Source organism: Ramularia collo-cygni (assembly GCF_900074925.1).
Source record: "Ramularia collo-cygni strain URUG2 genome assembly, contig: RCC_scaffold04, whole genome shotgun sequence".
In the NCBI taxonomy this organism is placed as follows: Eukaryota; Fungi; Ascomycota; class Dothideomycetes; order Mycosphaerellales; family Mycosphaerellaceae; genus Ramularia; species Ramularia collo-cygni.
The window spans coordinates 1,156,099-1,174,132 of record NW_019716258.1 but is presented as its reverse complement, the minus strand read 5'-3'; the positions used below and the strand labels follow the sequence as shown (position 1 = coordinate 1,174,132).

Here is an 18,034-nt window from a genome sequence, read left to right as displayed (position 1 = left end):
TCTTCTCCCGTTTATAAGTAATATATCTTAATGTCCGGGAACTTAAGTGCTTATAGCGAACGGCCTTAGAATGTACTTACTATACATTAATGTATAATGTAATGTTGTTAAAGGACGACAAGTCTAGGTACCTACTATAGCCACGCTCTCCGGGCCGAGGTTCGGTTGTCGATCACTTGTAATCACCCACCACCACTACCACTACCACTACTWCTCTTCTTCTTAACAACCTCTTCCCGATAATAATCAATATTGGCAAGATTCATCACCATCATGTCGTCTAAAGAATTCAACGTCATTGCTATCCTCTACCCCCAAAAGGGAAAGACCGACGAGGTACACCCACCTACTACCTTACTCTCCAGCAAGCACCTCACCAAACTAACATGCGAATGATCTTTCCCTCAGGTCCTCGGCCACATGAAAGAAGTCGCAGAATACGTCCAAGCCAAAGAACCCGGTGTTTTATCCTACTCCATCAATCGATCTCTGAGACCGAATRAAGATGGTACCGAGGAGATTGTCATGATTGAGAAGTCTGCTTTTCATGCCCTACGCTTGAGAGAGTGTGTGTCATGGCTAACAGGTGGGAATTGACATAGATATCAAAACCAGCAGGCGTTAAAAGAACATGGTTCAAGCCAGGTTTTCACGGCTTTTAATAAGAAATTGGGAGAGTTGAATTTGATGCGGCAGCCGATGATGTTGAAGATGGTTTCGCAGGCTGGGGGGTTTAGCTCGAGGTTGTGAAAGGAATTCTGTCCACTGGGATGTCCGTTCTTTCCACACGATTAGTCAGTCGAAAAGGAAGAGAATCGGAAATATCATTCATAACATTTGGGTCACGTTTTGCTGGTCTTCCTGAAGAGCAATCAATCTCTGGCGTCGGAAACGAATGAATGGTGAGCTGCTATTTTGGAATGCATTGTGTACTGATTGATCCCTTTGAATAGCTACTGCGATATGATATACATCCATCCACCGACCGGATTCTAGAGATCAAAGCTTAGGTACATCGATAAACATGTGTTGAACCATCCCACGATACTGCCTCAATCTCCCAAGACGGCCTCTCCCTCCCTCTCTCCCTACCCTACCCTACCCTACCTTACTCAAGGCACACCACGCGATAATTACTCCCGCTTATCGAATTATCCTGAGGCACAACGACCTCCACATCCGTGGTGGAAGGGGTCGTGAATCCCGAATATCTGCATCACAGTCAGCCTCATCAACCTCCTCAAATCAGAAAGAAAGAACCCTCCCATCCACTTACACATCATACAAAGGATACCAAAAAAGCTGTCCAGACTGATGATCCGCGCAAGGAATATTCAACTCCAACCCAACCGTATTCGAAGAAGTTTGTTCCTCCGTAATCGTAGTCCCAATCGAAGCCGAGAAGAATTCAAAAAAAACACCCCCGCCGCAAACCTCCGCAGAGACGGAGAGACGGAAGTCGTCTTGGAATCCGTCTCCATAATCACCATAGACCTGTTCCCGAAGGCACTTTAGCCTGTAATTTGAATCCCTTCTCGCTCCACACTGCGGGAGGAAATAACAAGAGTGAAACCATTGTCATTCTCAGCTTGTCGCTTTTTCTGCGAAGAAGGGCGAGATGGGGGACCTCCTGTCCAAATCTCCGGGGTGACAACACTTTCCTCCTCCTCCTCCTCCTCCTCCATACTGGCTTTTTCACCCGCCGTCGTCATCATCGTTGGCGTTGCGGTTTCAATTCTCATAGTCCGGGTTATTAATCACTTGCAACGTCCAAGCGCCCGCTCGACCAGCTCCACCACCTACCTGCATTGTTGGGCGCGGCAATTCAGACTGAGGATATTGTAATCCCCTCCTGTTCCACTGAAGGATTCGGAAACGTCGGGACCTTTTCGGGACACCATTGAATTCTGCAGTTGAGGGAATTTGGCGGAGACTCACTCCTTCGGGGGCGTTGAAGACTGCGCAGAGGGGGGGTAGTATGTTGGGTATGAAGTCGATTCCGCCGCGGTAGGGGGCGTAGATTGCGTCGCCTGTGGATTGGGGGAGGGGTTAGAGATGTGATGATGATGGTGGTGATGATGATGATGATGATGATGATGATGATGGGATGGGGTGCTCAAGGGGGGGTGTGGTGGACGTAAAATCTTCCCAATCTGGGGCTTGGTCACCGTCGCAGGTGGCGATTTGGCCTAGGACCGTGCTGCTGATTGAGGCGAGGAGGGCGGCGAGGAGGATGTTGGTGTTCTTCATCGTGGTGATGATGGAGTTTTGGATTGGAAGTCGAGGCGCTGGCAGTGTCTGTTTGATGAGATGGTACTAGAGGAGGAAAGGCTGCTGCTTTTTATGTTGTTCCTCCCCCAAGACCGCTATCCTGGGATGATGGACGACCATCGACGATGCCTCTGCATTACCGACCTTCGTTTGGAGAATATGTTGAAGTCCCGCCATCCCTGTGGATTCATCACATCCACTGTATGGTGTCTCCCACCCATTCATTCTTTTCCGATCAAGAATAACCAACTCGCCAAGAACAGAGAGAGCCTGCATTGAGCCGAAGTCCCCCATCTTCCTGAATCCATAGCGCAAAACAGCACGTAGGGTTCAGACAAAACATCATCCTAGCCAGCCAGCAAAGTGGAGTGAGTCTTTCATGGAAAAGAAAATCGCTCAAGCCATATGACTGACTTTACCCAGGTCATCCATCATCTCGGACTTCGAATCCTRAATTTATATCTCGATGTAGGGTTGACACCCCCCAAAAAGAATCCCACTTCACTCTGTCTGCATCGCCAAGCCGGAGATGGAGAATGAAGTGGAGTCTATTTCACGATTGTGAAGAGAGAGAAGGCGATGCGAGAGTTGCATCGTGGGATGGGAGGATAGTGGAGCAGTGATCTATCTTTGAGCTCAGGCTGAAAATCATCCCGATGTTGCCGATAAGGCAAGTCTTGGCGATCCTTCGACATCTTTGAAATACTACTCAATGGAGAACTATTGCTGCAAGGACGACGAGCACGATGATAGTGAAGTGGGATTTATCTTGCACGATGCGGGAAAAAAAGAAAGTTCTATAAGCCGCGGGCGAAGTGCGTTGGGATAAGAGAGATTGATTCACTTATATAAAAGACGCTAGTGACTTTTCTAGGAAGGTGGAAAACCGCGCGAATTGCTAATTGCATCTCCTTTTACTAGGTACTCCGTTAGATCAATACTATGATGATCTAAAAAAGAGAGATGCATCGGGAATGTTTTCACCTATGCCCTACCTCTAGCTAGAAATCCTTCACGATTAACCTTTTACCTATATGTATATACTTAGGTAGATAGCGTACCTAAACTAGACGGGAAAGTAGGTAATTCGTCTAAGCTACCTTTACCTACCTAAGTATACAAAATACTTCCTTCCCTATTATTACTTACCAAACTCTCGTCTCCATAAAATCTACCATGGTTACTCACTCCTTCCAACTATTTGAACCTCGCACGCCCTTCCCTCTCCTTCTTCCCGTACATGAATCTGATGTAGTAGGTAATCGATTATATCAAGCTCGGATCACCACCGCCGCCAATGATGAAAATCTCAATTCTCCAAATCCGCTTCTTTGAACAGCGACGTGGGCGGGGCGGAGCGGCTTTGACTGCTTACTCGGTTAGCGGCGCGGGGAAAAATATTTAGTTGCTGGGCTTGAGATTTTGAGGCGATGACAGCAGAGTAGGATATTGGAATGAATAATGAAGACGGTGGAAAGCGTGTGTGTGAACTTACCTTACTTAGCTCGGAAGAAAAAATCGCAACTTCCAGTTTTCAAACCAGCCAGCCTGGCGAAGACAGACTCACATCAAAAAGGTAGGGAGGTAGCATGATTGATATAAATTTCAATTTCTTCAAAAAGTCATGCGAACTTCCCCCTCTTCCTCCCTCCCAAACTCGGGATCATCGATATCTACATCCCCAGTATGATAACCTCCCCAAGGATTTCTTCTTCCCTCTTCCCCTTCCCTTCTCCTCTCATCCATCCCAGTGCCTCGTTGTTGCTGCTGCTGCTGCTGCTGCTGCTGGATGGAAGAAGAGACATCCGAACTAAAACTCCTAGAATTCATGCCCGGTCTCTCGTCTTCTTCTCCTTCGTCCTTTACATGAATGGAAGAATGGCTAGCATTCCCATTCCCGCTACTACTCCCACCATGCAAAGGAGCAGTGAAAGATCGAATGGGTGCGGGATTTCTTCCTCCTCCCCCTCTTCCTCCTGCGACACCCTCCTCGGCCAGAGATCCATACTGTTTGACAGGACTCTTGCCCCCGGCGACCGTGGGAGATGTAGTCGGACTTCCATCCCCATCCCCCTCCCCCTCTTTCCCTCCCCTTCCACCCCCATCAATCTTCAGCGCAGGCAAAGTCCCCTGAATCTCCCTCACGCTCAAATGCTGTTTAATCTCCTCCAAATCCCCGGGCCGCTGCACAGCCAACGCAAGCGCCTCCTTCCTTATGGCCTCGACATCAAACATGACATCCCCACCGAACCCACCCTCTTTTAAAACTTCCGCATTGACCCTCTCCACCTCCCCCACATCCCCCTCCAAAACTTTCGAATTGCTCCTCTCGTCATATGTCTCCCAAACTCTCTTCCTCCCAGCTTTCTTCCCTCTCAAAGAGAAAAATCTCCCGAAACCCTTTTTTTCCGGCTCAGCGTCCAATTCCCGTCTCGCGGCTTCGATTTCATCCAATAATTCCCTCTGTCGTTGGGCGTGATTTTCCGGATCCGGGTCTTCGATTTCCGTATACTCCAGACTCGTGACCTTCCATCCAACCCGCTCCAATAATGTGGGCATCATACCCCGATATGCCATATGTCCGGATACCACATCCGTGACGTCGAAATTCTCCACCCCTGCCACTCCATCCACCTTCGCCAGACCCGCGACGCGCATGATACCTCCACTCGTGGCGCGGAAGAGATATCCCAGAATCCAATCGTTCGTCGCGTAGCCGTTGACAAATCTCCCCGGGATGATGCTTTTCGCGCGAATGTATTCTTCTTGTTTGACGACGACAGGACTGCCGAACATGTACACATTCTGTACCAGACCCACACCTCMTCGTCGGGCTAATTCTTTGAGACAGGAGAAGATGACTCTCGATCCCAAAGAGAAACCGACGAGGGTGATGGGTCGGATGCCGAGATTGCGGTCAATAATGCTGTCGGCGAGGATTAGTCCCGTGGCGTCTGCTCGGGCGAGGGAGACGGTCCAGGGGTTGTCGATGAGGTAGGACATTTTGGCCAGAATGAGTGGGGTGCTCAATCCCGCCATGAGAGTGGCGAGGAAGGTAGCTCCCAGGACTTGTTGGATGGTTTGAGTTAATGCTTCAGTGCCCAAAATTTGAATGGTTTGACCGGTGGATTGGAGCATYTCGGGCTCCCAGTTCACAGCGTACATGTCTCCCATCACGGGGTCGATGGTGCTGAACGGGAGGCGAACGTCATCGACGGTGCCCGTCATCCATCCCGCGACGGTGACGATCAGATTGACACGTTTGTTGTTGAAGAGGGGTTTGTATTCATATGTCTTGACGGCACCCGTTCGTCGATGTGAAGTCGTGAGGCCGATTTTGCCACCGATGAGGGTTCCTGTTGTGCCGATGAGAGCAGCAGCTCCGGTGCCTCCTAGAAATCCCCCGGTCCCGGCGACTCCAATGGTGGTGAACCCGGCTGCCAGACCGGCTCCGATGACGGGAGCGAGGAGGCCTGCCGATAATCCTATGACCAGCCCACCTCCGACGGTACACATTCCCATGACCATCAATCTTCGATTTCGGGCTGCTTTCTTTCTGGATTCCAGATGTTCGTCTTCATTCCAGTTTTCTTTGTCGGCTTGTTCTTGCATTTCCAAGGCATCCGTAACACGTTTCTCGAAGCGGCAGATTTCTTGCCATTCCACTTGCAGGGCAGCTCCGACAAGTTCGAGCAGTTGCCGGGAGCGGGCGTCGTAGTTACTGTCGGCAATGATCAACAGGAAGAGATCGCAGAGGACGGTCCAGCGAATGTCCAAGTCGAGACTTTTCGCATCTTGGAGGTCGTCGGGATCTTGGATGGTGAGTTGATCGGCCGTGTGTTGTTCATATGCCGGAGGTGGGCTTTCCAGGGAGGGAGATGTTGGTGTTGATGGAGATGGAGATCCTGATGGAGATGATGATTGAGATGGTGATGGAGGCCTGCTCTCCGCCTCGACTTTAGGATTCTTCACCCGCGCATTCTGCATCAAAGCAGGGGTTAGATCAGAGGGAAGGACGCCATGATCGGCCAATTGTTCGACCATGATCTGTTCCCGCGCATCGATTTCCATGTGATTGTAGAGGCGCAACATCATCTTCTGGCCCCACATCCTCAACGCTTCCGTCGCGAATTCTATCGCTTTTTTCGTCCCTTTGGTGGATTGGAGGGAAGTGAGATCCTTTGCCATTTGCGCGATGGCAAGTCTGACCACTCCGACGTATGCTACCCTCTGACCTTCGGTCAACAATTCCTTGGTCGTCTGCATTTGGGATAACAGATCCCGACCCTCTTCATCCTCCTCATCCAGTACATTTCTCGCATATCCCTCCTTGAACAGATAGGCCGTATGATCGTCCAGACTCGTGGCCGATTTGGCGTCTTCTTCCATTTGAACGCGGGTGTAGCCCTTGCCCGCCCCTCCCAACGTTCCATAGACGACTCGTTCATCCTCCACCTCGCCGTATTCCTGCGCCACCACTTTGCCCCAGTCGTCGTAGATGCGATGCGTGGCCAGAGCAGGCATCTGTTGCCATTCATCCTCTTCCTCTTCCTCTTCCTTTTCCTCAATCGAAGGTCGGGAAATCTGTTGCTGATGGGACCATTCCGACACCGAGGTTACCGACGCCCGATGAGCGTGGCGGGAGGGCGATGTGGGAATGTCATTTGTTGGCTCGGCCGATTCCTGCGCATTTTCAATCCGTTGGGGAGCAGATCCCGGCGCAAAGTCTTGTGCAGATGTCGGGATGCCATTTCCTTCATTCCCCTCCTCTACACTCTCCGCTTCACTGAATTGTCGTCTTCTCGCCGCTCTCAGTGGCAGTCCAAACTCATCCACCTGCTTGATTTCCTCCTGCTTTCCTTCCTCTCCCTCTCCATCAATCGTGTCCTGCTTCTGTCCTGGCACCGTCTCCGGCATGCTACCGGCTCATCCTATCGAAGGATCTTCCGTCTTCTGTTGTGGTATTGCACCTCTCTGATCTGCCCTCAATWTCGTAAGGTACTACTGCCTTGAGAGAATTCTCGCATTAATTGTGTCATGTAAATGTATCAATTCAATCTCCAATCAACCCGGCCTTTGTTTGTATTTGTATGCATGCACATGCTCAACGGGCAATCCAACCACTAAGTGCCCTCCGGACTCAACCCCTCTCTCCACTCTCCACCATGAAAAACTCGCTTCTACCCGCCCGCCCGCTCCCGCAGCTGCACATCAACCTTATCTCACAAAAAGTTACAACAGATTCCAACCTCACAATTTCCAAATATTCTAAAACCTCTCCACCACTTTCCTTCCAAACACCCCCCACCACCAACCCTCAAAATGCGCGGCAAACGCTCCAAAACCTACCGCAAACTAATGCTCCAATACCAACTCAACTTCTCCTTCCGAACCCCCTACCAAGTCCTCCTCGACAGCGCAATAATCCAAGCCGCCTCCTCGACCAAAATGGCCCTCGGAGACCGCCTCTCCACAACCCTCCACGGCGAAATCAAACCCATGATCACCCAATGCTGTATTCGACACCTCTACAACGCAGCTCCCTGTCCCGAAAAAGACGCCTGGATTGCCGTTGCGAAAGCGGCTGAGAGAAGGCGTTGTGGACATCATGAATTGGAGGAACCGTTGAGTGAGGAGGAATGTATCATGAGTGTGGTGGATCCCAAGGGCAGTGGAGGGAATCGGAATCGGTATGTGGTTGCTACGCAGGATGAGGGGTTGCGGAGGCGGTTGAGAGGGGTGGTGGGCGTTCCCCTCGTGTATGTGAGGAGGAGTGTGATGATTTTGGAACCCATGGCCAGAGTCACCGAGCAAGTTAGAGAACAGGAGGCCAAGGAGAAGGTCAAGGCGGGGTTGGTCGGGAGGAGGGGTGTTTTGGCGGGGGTAGGGGAGAAGAGGAAGAGGGAAGATGGTGATTCTGAGGATGGTGCGCAAGGACCTCGAGAAGAAGGGGAGAAGAAGAAGAAGAGAAAAGTCAAAGGCCCCAAAGGTCCCAATCCTCTGAGTGCGAAGAAAGCAAAACCCAAACCTGTGCTTGACATGGAAAGGGCTGCTGTTGTTAAGAAAGCTGCGAAGAAGGATGATCCACAAGCAGCGGAAAAGGCCGGTCTAATACCTCCACAGAGCGAAGATGGAGAAGCACAACAAGCATCGACAAAGCGGAAGAGAAAGCGGAAACCCAAGGATGCTCAAGTCCACGTCGCTGATGGAGGCGAGGTCGCTGATGGAGAAGAAGACGCATAGCATGGCATGGCATAGCATAGTATAATCCCCTTCCCTTCGCTTCGCTTCGGCTTTCCTCATGCGTGCTTGTTGTCTCACGGAAGCATGTACTGTACTGTCCTGTCTGTCCACCCCAATTGTCCTCCATCTAGCGGAATTTCGCTCTCGCGAAGGAGAACGAACGATAATAATCCTTATTATTATTATTATTGTTATCCTCCAAGTTCTATAGACACGCGCTTAGTAAGAGAAAAATATGTTCATCGTTTCTTTTAGATTAAAGTGCCTCTTTAATTAATATTTCGCTTCCTAGTAAGGTAGGTAATAGGCCTTCTTCGTGACTTTTTAGTCCTTTAGTTTGAGATTTTTTCGGGATCGAGATAGCGATAGCTCGTTTGAACTTTATTAACTCGGTAGCGGGGGCTTTTAGTAGATTAATTCCATGCTCGATTATATAGGGTTACAAATAGTAATAGAGAGTATCGATAGCCTCGTCGGAAAAGGTTGGTCTTATAGTAGAGAGTAAGAGATATATTATTATTCCCCCCTCCTCGCCTTGGGAATAGATTTCGCTTTCCTCTATTACTCCGGCGATGGAAAAGGCCGGTGTACTCTACTTCATTGGTGCGGTTTCAGATTCGGTCGAGTAGACTTGTCTTGTCGATCGATAAGTATAAAGAGGAGGAGAGTAATATGCTAATCTCCTAGTATAGATACTCGGGTTCCTCTGAGATGTCGTCAATCCAAGGGATACTTTATGCTGTGTTGCTCCAGAAGAAGTGTGGAGGATCGTATCGTTCGATAATGGTCTAGTAGCACGAGAAGTAGGTCTCGCACCGTGTCGTGTTAAAAGCTCTACGATACCTTTATGCTCCTGGCCTTTAGCATGATCGAATGCATTGAATCCTTTTCTATCAGTTTGGTGGATCATTGGCGCCTCTAAATCCAATAGTTTCTGTACTACGGCTTGGCGACCATGAGCTGCACTTATCATCAAGAGAGTCGATCCGACGTGATCCTGAAGGGTCATCATGGAAGTGTCGTGACGAGCTAGGATTCTCACACATGCTTCGTCGCGGGCGAAGTGAATTGCAGAGCGACCTCGATCTTCTGCAAGGGAGGGGTCTGCTCCTTTTCCTAGGAGGAGCTCTGCGCAGGTTGTATGTCCGTTGCTGATCGCGACCATGAGAGGATTACAGCCCCGTCTTCCACGACCGTCTAACAAGTTGTTTTTATTGCCGTTTAGCAAACACTTGAGACATTCCAAGTGACCTTGTCGAGCAGCTATGTGTGAGGCAAGATCTCCGTAGTGGTTCCGGATATTCGTGGATGCGCCGCTTGCCAACAAGATTTCCACACACTCTTTCCAGCCTCCTGAAACCGCGCAGTGTAATGCGGTGCAGCCAGAACTAGTAGTATCATCTCTCGCCGCTCCTTTGTCAAGCAGGAGCTTTAGACTTTCYAAATGGCCTTTTTGTGCCGCAAGATGAAGGGGTGCATCTCCTCCGACGGCTTTGATATTCGTAGAAGCCCCGTGTGCTAGTAGTACTCGTATGCATTCCATATGACCAAATGTCGCCGCGTAACTGAGGGGAGTGAGGCCGGTTGGAGAGCTCCTGGCGTCGACAAATGCACCGGATCGAATCAACATGTCCAAAATTGCATCGTGGCCGTAAAAGCACGCCACATGGATTGCTTGTCGAATCCACGATACATTGTTGAGATTGTGCGGTACTTTCCTCCATGTCTCAAAGCCGCTTGGGAATTTTTCACACGGCCGTGCATATAGCGCTTCTACATCCGCGCCCGATGCCAGTAGTCGAGAAAACTGTCTCTGCGTGACCATGCTTTATGGCTGAGTACAGTGGCATGCATGCAATGTATTGGGAAGATACTCCCGTTTCTGCAGTGTGCAAGATGCAGAATGGATCAACGTTTGCTCCAGAAGCCAAAATTGAATTGACAATCTCCAAGTTACCAATCTCACATGCTTCATGCAGAGCCGATCCATGCTGTCTACTCGTAGCATTGGGATTCGCTCCTTGGGAGAGGAGGAATCGGACCATGTCTGATTTTTGAGCGTGAACTGCTTGGTTGAGTGGAGTTCCATGTTCGTGACTCCTGTAGTCAATATCACAGTGAGCTTCAAGTAAAGCTTGGGCGATATCTTCATGACCTATCCTGGCAGCCCAGTGGAGCGCAGTCCAGCCTCGATCATCCGCAAAGTCGACCTTGATATCAAATTTCAGATAGCGTTGAATGCGTTCCATGGATCCACTCTTGGCGGCTCCGATAAGGCCACGTTCGTAGGATCCATCAGTCGGAGGCTTCGGTCTTTGAGTGTCGAGGTAGGTGTTGTATGTGTCTCCATGGTTTACTCGGGCATTGGTGTAATTATTGTGAATGTCACCGTTAATGATGTGGGCGTTATCGGTCGCTGAGATGTGCCGATATTCATGACCGCCAGGCATTTTCTCGCCCACAAAGGAGGTAGAGTTTGCTCGTGGTGCCTGATGTGACGATTATCCTCGATTTGTGGTGGCTCACCCGACAAGAAGGAATCAACAGCCGCCAGCCTCGCGAGCTTCATTGTCACATGAGATGGATTGCAGCGCTCCGTACCAGTAGTGTATTGTGTGGGGATTCAGCCGCACGATCGACGTGCATTATGACAGGATACAGTACTGTGATTGGTGGTCGCTCGTTTTGAGCGCAGCCTCTTGTTATATGCACCGCGAGCGACGGTTTTGTTGCAAAGTCGATGTTGTTGTGTTTGAGAAGTAGAAGTAACATGCCGTGATGGCTCTTGCTCTCTACTCACCCATTTCCCACATCGCCGCGCTAGCGGACATTAGCCTAGAATGTCAGTCTAGCGAGACGTCATATCGCTTTCGCATAATCTACCGCACCATATGCTGGATGTTGTACTCTTCAACTTGTTGAACTGTCCATCGCTTCTACGATTCGTCCATGTTACTCTGGCACAAGTAGAGGCGCTGGGAAAAAAAGACCTCATTCAGCCTCATCGTCGAACTCCGGCTGTCTGGGATGGTAGCTATCTCCTTTCAGCCGCTTCGTGATTTCCCTGTGTAAGGTAGGTGTGACTTCCATAGCTACGGACTCGGTGTTCCTACCTTGTCTATATATATATACCTAGGTAGCAGGTACGTACGGTTAAGGGTCGTTGTAAAGCGTCGGTTTCCTTGGGCAAGCCAAGGAAACCTAACATCTTAATAAGCGAAGGCGGCCATCCAAGGTTCTGAGAAGGAGGTAGGATGGTAGCAGACACGTGTGTTGCGATAGTCACTTCTTCGGACGTCTAAATGGTCCCAGTGGATCGATCGTTCACCAAAGCAAAGTCAATACAACCGTACCGAGCCTAATTTGACAAATTTGGGATTATCAAGCTTGTGACTCTGAAGCATCGGAGAGCATGGCAGTATGGGGAGGTAGTGTTACCTCAGCTCTATATATCACAAGAGAGAGAGAGGGTGTACAGAATCCTCTTCCATGCTTTTCTGTTTGGGGACGTGTTGTGGGATTATTGGGAGGTAGCGAGGAGAGCCGGATGTCAACTTTTTGAGGGTATGGTTCGCCCAGTTTTCGCTGACAATCAGTTCCATATAAGCATGCTCTATTTATGATCTCGAGTACTTTTTCTCAACTTGGCATCCATTCAGATTCAACAACTACTCAGATTCAACAACTACTCAGATTCAACAACTACTCAGATTCAACAACCACTCAGATTCAACAACACTACCACCTCCAACATATCTCACCATGCATTTCACCACCGCCCTAACCTCTCTCCTCGCGCTCAGCTCAACCTCACAAGCACTCGCCGTCTGGAGGACATATGCAACCGACAACTGCACCGGCGATCCATTCGGCGAGCCAGTGACCATCGACCTGTGGGATTCTCGAGCGAGTTTTTGTCACAACCAAGAGATGCCCTTTAAAAGCTTCGCATTTGCTCAAACGTATGTCCTTTCTACTTCACGTATCCTTTCAGAACTTCTTTCGACCCGTACTAATACATCCATTTTCCTAGTAATGATGAGAATTACGATATACCCGAGAGAATCAATTCAGAAAGTGAAATCTGCGATTTGATAATGTATAGCGATATTAATTGCTACGGGGAAAAGAAGATTCATACTTATTTGGATGTATGTATGCACCACAGCTTCCATTATTCCTTTTTTTGTATGTATGAGTGTTGTTCCAACTGACTGACTGACAAAATCACTAGATCTTCGCCACTCGCTTCACGAAATGTCAAGCCGTAATCAAGAATAAAGCGAATCCAGCTTACGGCCACGCGAAAAGTACTAAACTGGAATGTCGTCCTCGTCGCAAGAAACACAGTGTGTCTTCTCACACTACTAAATCTACACCCAAGACAACGAAACCCAAGACAACGAAACCCGCAAAGCCCAGTAGTCTGTCTCACACTAGATCTAACCCCAAGACAACAACAACAACGAAACCCGCGACGACGGTAAGATGGACCGAGACGTATTCCAAAGTCTTGGATTTGCCGACTGCGACTGCTTCGATTTCGACAAAGACGGAGACGATCACTGTGTTGACTGGAAAAGCGTCTACAGCCGGGTATACGGCGGCTACTACGACGACTCATATGGCAACCGTGGTTGGAACGACAAAGGCTGGCAAGTCTACCATTTCGTCTACGTCGACCATCTCGCCGTCTACAACTACAACGATAGCTACACATGCGTATACAGCGGCTACTACGACGACTCACATGGCGACCGTGGTTGGAACGACAAAGACTCTTGAATCTGTAATCTCGTCTACATCGACCATCTCATCATCTACATTTACAGATACGCATGTGGTAGCTGTTACTACGACCGATGTAGCCACGATGCTCGGAACGACAAAGACTCTTGAGTCTACAATTTGGTCGTCTAAGCCGACCGCCTCCATGACATCCAACTCAACCACGGCTGTCTATGAACCGACCGCCACGAAATCCAACTCGACCACGGCTGCCTATACATCTGCTACTACTACTACGCCGCAGGTGGAGACCAGTATTGGAATGATCAAGACCACGCTGGCTACGATTTTGACTTCGAAGAAGGATACGTCCGAGGGCCGGTGAAATTGAGGATTGCCGCCTCTCCTTGAATTGAGTCGACGACAACGCTCACGAACGGGTAGCTATGAGCACAAAAAGTAGCAGCCTTACGGAGAGCCAATAGAGAGACTAGATATTAATCTGTGTTGCGGGAGACAAAGAGGGCGTTCAATTCTTGATTTCCGTTTCTTTTCGGCCGAAAGCCCAAAGTATTCTGACCAAAAAAACAAATCACTGGAAACCTTTCTAGCTAGAGTTGATAGATTATGCCAGACATTCATATTAGCGACGTTAATTGAATTCTCAACATCACAAATTTCAGAAAATACAATCACAATTACTTCCGCCGTATGCCACCCAGTGAAAATTCCAGCTCAAAGAAGACAACAGTCCAAGTAAATCAATTATTGCCAAGATTTTCACATGAAGCCACGCTAGGTATTCCCTCTTCCCATTCTCCTCCGCCAAAAAAAACCCCCGCTTCAAAAATAGACTTAAGTACATAGTCTCGAAACTCCGAGAAATGATTATCTCAAAATACACACCTTCACAACGCAAGACTAWCTATCATAGAGACCTCCCCATCCCCCCACGCGCATAAGCAGTACTACAACAAACACCGCAAAGACCATAAACGATCTATCCTCCACATTATCCGCTCTCACCTTCTTACCACCCTGCTCAATCCTCGATAAAAAGCGCGCTAGAAGCTCCCACAYCCGCGCAAGAAATTCTCGAATGACACCTCTAACCCATCTTCCTCAGGAATTAATAGATAGATATCATCTTCACCCACGTCCTCGTTTCCTCCTCGAAGAAGAAGAAGAGAGTAACTACCTATCATCAACGGCCAGAACGCATATACCCCATCGATCTCTTCTACGAGTCTGCCATGTACTTTGAAATCCCGCCGCTGGAATTTGGTATGCGAACACCGAATTTTCTTCTTCGCGATAATCCGGATTTCTTTCGCATATCCATTCCACTGGGTCAAGAGGTCTTCGGGGAAAATTCATTACATTCGCAAAAAAAAACTCGTCTAGACCCTACTGCGGATGATGATGATGTGGTCTGGTCGTTTTTTCGGCCTCGAAGTTCTTGGTTGAAGCAGCAACTTGATGCATTGCATCGGTTATCTATTTCTGCGATGGATTTTCTGGGACCACCCGATGCGCGCGAAGGAAAATATTTCTGGGGTTTCTGGATCGGGAGCGCTTGGATGGGATTTTTGTGGGGAGATGGGAGTTAGGAAGGGGTGCTTTGTGTGTTCCTTGTGAGGTTGGGAGGGGGGTTGGTTTTTGTGAATTCTGCGAGAGGGTTTCGGGGGAACTGTTTTGGTGTGTCTCTTGGACCTCCTGCTGATCTTTATACTACTTTTTTTAAATGAGGTTCTTGGGAGGAAGATACTTGCGGGGAGGAATGAGGCAGTTAGTGCGACTCTTATTTAATATCTCAGGTTGTTGGCGCTGACTTTAGGATATAGGCGACAAGCAGTGGCGTGATGCCAATACCTCATAGCATCCGTTGGTATACACCGTGGGGCTGGCAGGAACAAGCTGAGCAGATGAGGCGCGAAGACGCGTAAGTGACCAAAATTCATGCTGCATTCTTCCGATTGAAACGTGCTGATCCGACTTCTTGTCGTTTAGAATCGCTGTACACATTTCCAGCCAGGATTGGGTTGTGGGGATACAGCATAAGGAAAGGTATTGCAAAGTAGCCTGGGCAGACCAGGGAAAGCCACCGGATGGAGTGAGGATTGTGGGCTTCGATCTGATGGTTCATCCGAAGACTATACACGGCCGGCTTGGTGAACAGACTTGATGGTTGCTGGTGGTAGGAAAAGGAGCATCAAATGATTTGCGTGGCGTTTGAGGGTATTTGGATGCAGATTTAGAAAGCTGGCCTGACACTTCCATCTACGAGGATGAGATGGGGCGAAATGGTGGTTTCTTTTCTGACTTCTAGCGGGGCTGTAAAGTACAGATGAGGCGACAAGATCCGAGTGGTGAGGGATAGATATATGCCGTCTTGAGACGAGGGTCATATCTTGCAATCCTCTATCGTACACATCAGCAGTCAGTGGCATCGCCAGTGAATCGGCATTGTGCTTCAACTGCAACCTTTGTCACTCGCGTCTCACCAACGGCGTGTTACTTTCCTGATTGCCCGTTCATGATGCATACCCTCATGCTTCTTTCTCAGCTTCGTGTCACAATTTGCGTATGGCTTTGATACAGAGCGGACATTTCAGCGTCCAAGCACCGCCATTGACATTCTTAACTGATAAAGGCTGAAGAAGATGTGGTCTCCACTCCAGCMAAGTTTTTGAAGCCTTCAAATTGCTTGAGGGAGGGTGGATCTGACATAGAGGTCATGTTCCACTGTGTGGCCGTCAATCTGCCGTCAATGCCAGCAACCTTGATGAATTGAGGCGGCATTGTATAGCTTGCCACCTCGGGCTTGTATTGACCATGACAATACTATGTAGTGTAGTATTTCATGTCGTCTTCACGGACTCGGCGACTCCACACTTTGGTTTGGCGGGAAGCTTGCCGTTGTGGGACCAGCGGATCCAGGTCCGCTGATGAATCGCGGCACCCAAATGTTGATACGTGTCGTACAATACACGAGTCCGCATCCTCCCCGCCGTCCTGTCATTTTCGCTCCCGTCCTTTACGCTGCTGGGAATTGGTATGATAACGATTGATTGTTGAGGGATTGGATAAGAGGTAGAGCGAGAGGGATCACCCACCCACTGGCTGCCATTGCATCGATCGATCGCTTCATCCTCTCTACTCGACCGCCGACATGGCTCCCAAAGGCCGCTTCAACCGGTTTGACGCCTTTACCAAGACCGTCGAGGATGGTCAGTAATGCGATATGAAATGGTGTGAATTGCCAGTCTAATATATGCATACAGCCCGCGTACGAACAACCTCGGGCGGCTTCGTAACCATTGCTTCCCTCCTCTTAATCCTCTACCTAGTATGGGGAGAATGGACCGATTACCGCCGCATCACCATCCACCCCGAACTCATCGTCGACAAGGGCCGAGGCGAAAAGATGGAGATTCACTTGAATGTCACCTTTCCTCGCATTCCCTGCGAATTGCTCACGCTGGACGTCATGGATGTCAGTGGAGATGTTCAAACGGGCGTCACGCATGGTGTCTTCAAGACACGCCTCACCCCGGAGAGTGAGGGCAGCAAAGCATTAAACACCGAAGCACTGGATCTACACTCCGAGGACAGCAAGGCTCCACACATGAGCCCGGATTATTGTGGAGACTGTTATGGAGCTCCTGCGCCTTCGAATGCGAAGAAGGCTGGGTGCTGTAATGACTGCGCAGAAGTAAGAGAGGCTTATGCGGGAGTATCGTGGTCGTTTGGGAGAGGGGAGAATGTCGAGCAATGTGAGCGGGAACACTACGCGGAGCATCTCGATGAGCAGAGAAAAGAGGGATGTCGGGTCGCAGGCAGCATTCGCGTCAACAAGGTCGTGGGAAACTTCCATTTCGCTCCGGGAAAGAGTTTCAGCAATGGAAATATGCATGTGCATGATTTGGAGAATTATTTCGGGGGAGGAGTGGATCATTCCTTCACGCACAAGATTCATCATCTACGATTCGGACCGGAGTTGCCTGATAATGTGGTGGAGATGGTTGGGAAGAAGGGCATGGCGTGGAGTAACCATCACTTGAACCCGCTGGATGATACAGAGCAAAAGACGAACGAAAAGGCCTACAACTTCATGTATTTTGTAAAGGTGGTTTCGACCGCATACTTGCCGTTGGGTTTCGAGTCGCGGCCTGTGTTGGGAGGGATTGGGATGGATAGCTATGCGGATTTGGGACAACTGGGAAAGAACCTGGATCGCAGCATCGAAACACATCAGTATTCCGTCACTTCGCATAAACGGGCGCTGGGTGGTGGTGATGCGCAGGATGAGRGACACAAGGAGAGGCTGCATGCTAGGGGCGGTATCCCGGGAGTCTTCTTCTCATATGTGAGTGCTGGCAGTGATGATTCTGATTGGCATTTCGGGACTAACATCCATCTCTCTGTAGGACATTTCCCCGATGAAGGTCATTAACCGTGAGACTCGCACCAAGTCCTTTTCGGGTTTCTTGGTGGGTGTCTGTGCTGTTATTGGTGGTACCCTTACCGTTGCCGCTGCTATTGATCGAATCATGTATGAAGGTGGGCAGAGGGTGAAGGGGAGACGTGCAGAGTAGATGTGCTCTTGGGTTGGGTATCTATCTATATCTGTACAATAAAGGAATTTGATGGTCATGTTGGAATCAAGCTTTATCAGCAGCTGTGCTGTGCTCTTCTAGATCGTGGCATAAACATGCGCTGCCTTGTTTGGAGGACTTGATTTGGTAGAGGTGTTCTGGCCAGCTTTAGTTATATCCAGCCAATCTACGTC

General features: G+C 49.4%; 7 protein-coding genes; 4 read left to right on the top strand and 3 right to left on the bottom strand.

The window, feature by feature from the left end:
- Window positions 1-273: 273 nt before the first annotated feature.
- Window positions 274-750, top strand: RCC_03563 (uncharacterized protein; the record flags this gene model as incomplete). XM_023768849.1 has 3 exons in its annotated part: window positions 274-336; window positions 409-536; window positions 603-750. The coding sequence occupies 3 exons, from the start codon at window positions 274-276 to the stop codon at window positions 748-750; spliced, it is 339 nt and encodes a 112-aa protein (XP_023624617.1).
- Window positions 751-3,885: 3,135 nt separating this feature from the next.
- RCC_03562 (related to DUF726 domain protein) lies at window positions 3,886-7,188 on the bottom strand (the record flags this gene model as incomplete). The annotated part of the gene is made up of 1 exon (XM_023768848.1): window positions 3,886-7,188. One exon carries the CDS (start codon window positions 7,186-7,188, stop codon window positions 3,886-3,888), a length of 3,303 nt encoding a protein of 1,100 aa, XP_023624616.1.
- Window positions 7,189-7,593: 405 nt separating this feature from the next.
- On the top strand, window positions 7,594-8,514 carry RCC_03561 (related to rRNA-processing protein utp23; the record flags this gene model as incomplete). Its single annotated transcript, XM_023768847.1, has 1 exon — window positions 7,594-8,514. One exon carries the CDS (start codon window positions 7,594-7,596, stop codon window positions 8,512-8,514), a length of 921 nt encoding a protein of 306 aa, XP_023624615.1.
- A 592-nt stretch (window positions 8,515-9,106) lies between these two features.
- RCC_03560 (uncharacterized protein) lies at window positions 9,107-10,144 on the bottom strand (the record flags this gene model as incomplete). Its single annotated transcript, XM_023768846.1, has 1 exon — window positions 9,107-10,144. One exon carries the CDS (start codon window positions 10,142-10,144, stop codon window positions 9,107-9,109), a length of 1,038 nt encoding a protein of 345 aa, XP_023624614.1.
- A 118-nt stretch (window positions 10,145-10,262) lies between these two features.
- RCC_03559 (uncharacterized protein) lies at window positions 10,263-10,964 on the bottom strand (the record flags this gene model as incomplete). Its single annotated transcript, XM_023768845.1, has 1 exon — window positions 10,263-10,964. The coding sequence occupies one exon, from the start codon at window positions 10,962-10,964 to the stop codon at window positions 10,263-10,265; it is 702 nt and encodes a 233-aa protein (XP_023624613.1).
- Window positions 10,965-12,276: 1,312 nt separating this feature from the next.
- On the top strand, window positions 12,277-13,627 carry RCC_03558 (uncharacterized protein; the record flags this gene model as incomplete). XM_023768844.1 has 3 exons in its annotated part: window positions 12,277-12,476; window positions 12,548-12,665; window positions 12,749-13,627. 3 exons carry the CDS (start codon window positions 12,277-12,279, stop codon window positions 13,625-13,627), a joined length of 1,197 nt encoding a protein of 398 aa, XP_023624612.1.
- A 2,787-nt stretch (window positions 13,628-16,414) lies between these two features.
- On the top strand, window positions 16,415-17,840 carry RCC_03557 (related to ERV46-component of copii vesicles; the record flags this gene model as incomplete). XM_023768843.1 has 3 exons in its annotated part: window positions 16,415-16,472; window positions 16,527-17,611; window positions 17,673-17,840. 3 exons carry the CDS (start codon window positions 16,415-16,417, stop codon window positions 17,838-17,840), a joined length of 1,311 nt encoding a protein of 436 aa, XP_023624611.1.
- Between the last annotated feature and the right edge of the window lie 194 nt (window positions 17,841-18,034).